At 44.7% G+C, this 6,456-nt stretch overlaps 1 protein-coding gene across 1 annotated transcript; it reads right to left on the bottom strand.

Annotated features, from left to right (window-relative positions):
• Positions 1-3,325: 3,325 nt before the first annotated feature.
• Positions 3,326-5,895, bottom strand: ltc4s (leukotriene C4 synthase; the record flags this gene model as incomplete). The annotated part of the gene is made up of 5 exons (XM_084469646.1): positions 3,326-3,482; positions 3,854-3,935; positions 4,775-4,845; positions 5,442-5,541; positions 5,838-5,895. The coding sequence occupies 5 exons, from the start codon at positions 5,893-5,895 to the stop codon at positions 3,326-3,328; spliced, it is 468 nt and encodes a 155-aa protein (XP_084325772.1).
• Between the last annotated feature and the right edge of the window lie 561 nt (positions 5,896-6,456).

Below are 6,456 nucleotides of genomic sequence, written 5' to 3'. Positions count from 1 at the left end.
CCCCGAGGAACTCTGAACAAGTACAACTCTGAACACTTAGGACCACTAAGTTTTTATTTTAAATGATTTACCTACACAATAAAAGTTAAGAGGAAGGCTGGACGGATTGACTCCATACACAGAAATGCTTTTATTTTGCAGCTCAGAGAGGGACGTCTCTAAAGCGTTCTGACCCACGTCCCCCACTGCAGGCCCTAATGTTTCACACATCACACACCTGACCCACCGCCCTTGATCCGCAGCCACACCTAGTGCTGCCATGACGAAGAAGAGAAGGCCTGGCATCATGTACAACACTCCCTACCTTCCTTCCTTCCTGCCCTCCTCCTGGTGTCTGTGAGTCAGATTCTGGAAAGGCACGGAGCGCATCCTCTTACTCACCAGACGCAATAAACATCCTTCTTACAGGCCATGACAGGGTGTTGGATTCTGATTGGCTCTAATTGGAGAGCGACACCCCATGGAATGTATTCATGCCAATCAGAAGCAACAGTTGTCTTGCCAGAGATGGTGCTGTGACTGCTGCATCAAGAGTTTAACTAGGAGTTCAAATGAGTCCCATAGACTTATAACTCTGTTGTAAATAAAACAAATATCTACCTTTTGTTAAGTGATGCAGACACATGACTAATGAAGCCCACCCAGCCTGATGCAGCGGACCACCGGTTGAAAACCTCCTGACCTAAGACCTTAAATGGAGCGGGCCGGCAAACCAACGCACACAAACCAAACAAGGCTAATTCTGTCACGCCGGGAAAACCGTAGCCATTCCCCACATAGCTTAAAACACAGCTTGAATTGAATTCTTGCTTTGCTATCTCGAGATGAGAAAGGAAGGAATGCGCTTGTTTAATTGAATTTTCTAGAAGATTACATTTGCCCTTGCAGATGGAAGTAGCAAGTAACTTTTCAGGGCTAGGTGAACAGAAAGGGGATTATTCTCCTTATGAATGTACTCTTTTAAGGCTTCATGGGCGTCTGTACCGTGGCAGAGTAAAATGAATGGCATTTTTTCCCCCCCAATTATAAAAGAGTACTTTGATCACTAATGCATAAAATAAAACAATTATAACTTTAAAACAAGGGCTTAAATGGTTTTAGATTTAAGTACAGGCTTATGATGGATTAAGAAATATTGATATTGGTGATAAACTAGTGCTATCTTATCCAATCAGAGCGGGAGAGGGGTATTGCAGAGGAAAGGCTTTAATTGTCTAAGCTGTCCATCTGTCGGGTGGGTTGGGGGCCCACTTCACCCCCTTGGCCCCGGAGGGTCTCCTCTCCGTCTCCTGGTGCCCAACCTCCTCCTCCTCCACCTCCTCCTCCTCCACCTTCTCCTCCTCCTCCACCTCTCCCTCCTCCACCTCCTCCTCCTCCTCCTCCACCATCTTCACCATGGTCATCATGTCCAGCAGGATCTCCACATTCAGCTTCAACAGACGGTTCTCCTCCGTCAACCTCTGGATCCGTCTCCTCTTCTCCTTCCCAGCTGCACTCTCCCCACCCACTCGTCCTGCGTCTCTTCTCCTCACCCACCTCCCTTCCTGAAAGCACAGGCCTCGGCCCCGCCCCAGAGAGAGAGTGGGAGGAGCCAGGCGGTCTGGGCCGAGCTCCGCCCCACAGCAGTCGGGGTGGCGGCAGGGGGCGGCGGGGGCGGCGGGGGGGGCGCGGGCCCGGGCAGGCCTGGGGTTGAAGGCGGAGGAGAAGGCAGAGGAAGCCATGCCCATGGTGACGAGGAGGCGCTGCAGGGGGGCAGCGGGGCGGGGTCCAGCGTGGCGTGAGGTCATGGCGCAGCCGGCCGCTGGGAGACGTCAAGTCACACAAAGAACCGTCTGAGAGTCTGGACCGCTCAGACTGAAATGGCCACCCGGAGTCATTACTGAACACCCACTGTTGTTCACCCGTTTACATTGAACGTTTGTTTTGAGAATGACTTTTTTTTATAAACTGATTAATTACCTCAAAAGATTTTTGTCACAAAATACGATTTTTATCACTCTCTTTAGTTGCGCGTTTGTTTGAATGTTGCTGAAGAATGATCTGGGCTCTGATGGCGCCCTCTAAAGGGTTCAAATAACATTCCAGCAATTAACCCCCTTAGTCTCAACAAACCTGAAGCTGTCCTAAACTTGTCCGGAGTCCAGGCAGATGTTCGGAACAACCCCTCAGAAAAGCAGCTCCGCTCGGCCGACCTCCTCCCTCTGCGAGTTGACCCGTACTGTTGCTACGGCAACGGAGGTGAGCGACCTGGCATTCCGACATGTCACGCGGAGGAACTTGAAACCGTTTCAGACGGGGTGTCGTCGGACGCCTCGCCGTGCGCTCCCAATATCCATCGCACAAAAGAAACCGGATTAAAGTACAGTTATGCTCGAGGCGCTTGGAAAAGGATTACGTCCTCTTTCCATAAATTACCGCCGATTGGAATAAACTAAGAGAGATCTGTCAGATTATCTAGAGCTGAAACCAATGACGGGGAAATAAAATGAATGCATGAATGGATTTGTAGGCTATTTAATTGTTTTCAATGACAAAACCATGTTAATATTAGGCTTAATTTAAACCCACAGTTAAAACCACGGCGATACAACTGTTAAAACAGAACTGTAAGAGATCAGAACCACTTGGTTTTGTGGTAAAACGTGGTTTAATGGCGCCACCTGGTGGAATGTTTAAAACCAGAGAGCTACAAACGTTGGTTGACAAATAAAAAAATCGCCATGTATTTTGAAGAACATTTATTCAACATAAAAACTTTGCCTCTTTGATTTCGGTATTTTGTCTTTATTAACCCACTTTGTATGAAAAATATTCAAAGGCCACTTTGCTTTGATTGATATTATTAGTGTCTGATAACATTCTGTAAAGCATCCCCAAAGATAATTGGGGATAACAATTGTTATCTTTACCTTTGGCTTGATCCGGTCTGCTCTGCTCTGAAATAAGGCTCATAAATAGGAGAGGTCTTGCTCTGAAGTTAGTCAGAAGTTAGTCAGAAGGAAGAGAACGGTGGAAACGTGAGTTGAAGAGCGGACTGCAGGCAAGAGTTTTTTGTGTTGGTCTACAGAAAGCATATTTTAGTGTTATCCTAAAGATCTATCTGAAGGACGGTTTTAATTGGAATAACGATAAGGAAACATGGGTTGGAGATCGGACTGCCGGGAAGCATATGTCATGCTGGACTACAGAAAGCGTAAGCGTAGTGCTATCTTAAATCTTTGGGTAAACAAATGTTTACATTGTGCAACAATAGGTACGGGTGAGGTTGAAGTCAAGGAAAAGATCTGGGCTGATGTGATCAGGCATCATGGAGTGACCCGAGGGATCAGAGGTCAGGGCTGGAGTCAGGGTCCAGGCAGGAGGAGGCCAGGTCCGCCAGGTCCACCCCAGCGTAGACACGACTGAGCGAGCAGACCACCCCCAGCGAGGAGAACCCGATCAGAGCCCACAGAACCTTGGCACCAAAATACAAAGGAGCCAGCCTTGAGAGACAGACAGGGGGACAGAAAGGGAGACAGACAGGTAGAGACTGTGAAATAGGTAGACGGGCATGTTGAATGACCGGTAGACAGACCGAGGGTTTGAGACAGGGAGTCAGACAGGTAGAGGATGTGAGACAGGTGTACAGAGTGGTATGGGCTGCGAGACAGATAGGCGATGAGACAGGTCGACAGCAGACTGGTAGAGGATGTGAGACAGGTAGAGGCTTTGAGAAAGGTAGACAGATTGGTATAGGCTGCACAGACAGTTAAAGCCTTTTACAGTTAGACAGACAGGAGAGCCTGTGAGAGGCTGCCCGACAGGTGACAGATAAGAATGGACCGACGTAAACACACATGCAAATCAGACTGACCGTTGCCGAGAGGACTGGCTGTAACCGTTGAAGTAGCAGTAGCGGGAGTACAGGTACAGCAGGCCGCACAATGAGGACACACCTGTAACCAAAGACAAAAGGTTACGTAACAACAAACCAAGAATTCTTAAAGAAGCCCCTTTTTTTTTTACTACCGGGAGACGGAGTGCAAAACTTTCCATCTCATTCAGATCTAATCAGGTTTGGAAACCTGTATTTTATGAACCAGGCACAGATAGCCCAGCAAGATCTTGTACCAGATATTGATGTGGGATTGGATCACACTGATCCAGATTTTGACTTCAAGGTAACCAGATCCTGATGATCAGTGCTTTAAGCCTGCATAGCGCCACCTACTGGATGTAATGAACAGCATTAAGAATATTGTGAGATTAGACATTTAGAGACAGTTCTTAATAAGTTAATTAAAAACGACTTTTGACAAGTTAAATTTCCATTACAGATGGACAAGTGCCTATTTAGTTGAAGAATGTTGTTATGATGTACAGATGTATTTGTAAGGGTTAAAGTGCATGTTTAGGGCACTGTGAAGAGTCCATGTCTGATCTAAAATGTGGTACAAGGTCCAGTAAGTGGTTCAAAAAACATTTAAATTGTTTAAATAAATAAAGTAACTGCATTAACTCCTCCCTCTCATGTGTGAAGTCATGTTGGTTGAACCCTGCAGAAGAAGTCGTTCAGGTTCCCTTCCATTCGAACACATTGCTTCCCACTGGCGTTGGGTAGAAGGTGGTTTTTAGGATGTGATCCCAATAGCTTAGAACTACCAAGTTCAAAATGAGTGTAGGATCGACTTCGGTACCACCTGTACGTACAGTCAAGGCTGATCCTTCCTCATATGGGTGGACACTGGGTGACATAATGGGGCCTTTTAGTTCAAACCTAACACACCACCAGTACCTTGGTGGAAGAAGAGGCCCGCTGTCCACAGCAACGTGATGAAGATGGGGAAATACTCTGTGCAGTTGACTCTAAACTCAGAGAGATCAGGTGCAGTGAGAGGAGAAGAATAAGAGGATTAACATTGAGAAGCGACACACGATGTCAGCAAAACGCTGTGTAGTATGATATTATTAATCAAGTAGTATTACTACATACTATATTAGAGTAGATCACAACATGTGGGGAAATACTGGAGTAGTACAAAAAAATAAAATGTAGTAGAACTACATACTATTGATGAAGTATTATTACTAAATACTATTGTAAATGTATGTAAATATATTGTAATAATCCTGATTCTTCAACTACTATTCCATCAATAGTATGTAGTTATACTAATCCATCAATAGATAGAAGTCTTATCTATCTATTGATGGATATAACTACATACTATTGATGGAATAGTAGTTCAGGAAGAATCAGGATTATTACTATATATTTACATCAAAAGCTATGAATGGTATTCTAAGATCAGGCAAGATAATAAATACACTGTTCTCCTATGAGGGGAAATCCTGTTGGCATCATAAAATGGGTTAAATTTGAATACAAAAATGAATGCACGAGTATGTGCACAAATGTATGTACAAAAAACAGAATGCATGACTTTGGTGGTTAAACTGACTGCGCTCTGTAAAGTCGTTCGAACTCGGGAGGCCCGGAGGTAGAAGGAGGGGACACGGAGTATTTCCTCCGGGCGTAGACCACCTGCAGAGAGAAGTAGACTACAAACACACACAATACTTTTAATGGACATCAATTAAGGAATTAGTTAGTAGTACACACACACACACTTGTGGTTAACTCTCCTCGCTTTACTATCCTCAAATTTAAATTTAAATTATATTATGGTTACATTTTCATACTACACTTTCATGTATATCTATCACAGGGATGAAATGGACCATCACCAATACACATTAACATTGAAAACCCTATGAACCTTGTTTAGGTCTGTATCGGCTGTCACACCGGTTCAATCCAGCTGAGTCCTTGTTAGCTTGTTAGGAGAGGGTCTTACCTTGCTCCATCACAGCCAGCACCGACACGGCCCCCAGTCCTACCAGGTGGTCCGTCATGCTTCCACTAGAGGTTGAGCTCTTATGCCCCCTCTCAGAACTCACTCAGTCCTTTCTACACACGGCACCTGCTCTTCCGTAACCTGACCCACACACTCAACTGTGGGCGGACCTAATCTAACATGTAAGAATGAAGAACTATGTTTTTTGCTCCAGATGGTCCTGATGTGCAAATAAATAATTTGCCTGAGGCACGGTAAATAAGGCAGAGCTCTGTGCAACATCTGCTAGTCCTGGGTAAACCAAAAGCTGCTTTGTTAAGTTTACAAAGAAAAAGACAGAAAAGGGGTCAGCGTTCTCCACCCTGATGTTATCTGGACAGGATTTCCATATATATATACAAAACTGTCATTTTTTCTGTCTGTTTTTCTGTCATTTTTTTGTCCATTGGTGTTTTTACTCGTGTAGCAAAGTAATTTGAATACAATATGGAATGGAAGTGTCCATATCATATAGAATATGACACTTCGGCTAGGCACAAAGTAAAAAATAAATGTGGCGAACAAAATACTAACAATACAAGTAATTTGAGCTGGTTGTTCCATGCATGTTGTAAGCTTG

The sequence above is a fragment of the Micromesistius poutassou genome (genome assembly GCF_964030765.1).
Source record: "Micromesistius poutassou genome assembly, chromosome: 6".
NCBI classification, from domain to species: Eukaryota; Metazoa; Chordata; class Actinopteri; order Gadiformes; family Gadidae; genus Micromesistius; species Micromesistius poutassou.
The sequence above is the reverse complement of the archived record's forward strand: the minus strand, read 5'-3'. Positions and strand labels throughout refer to the sequence as shown.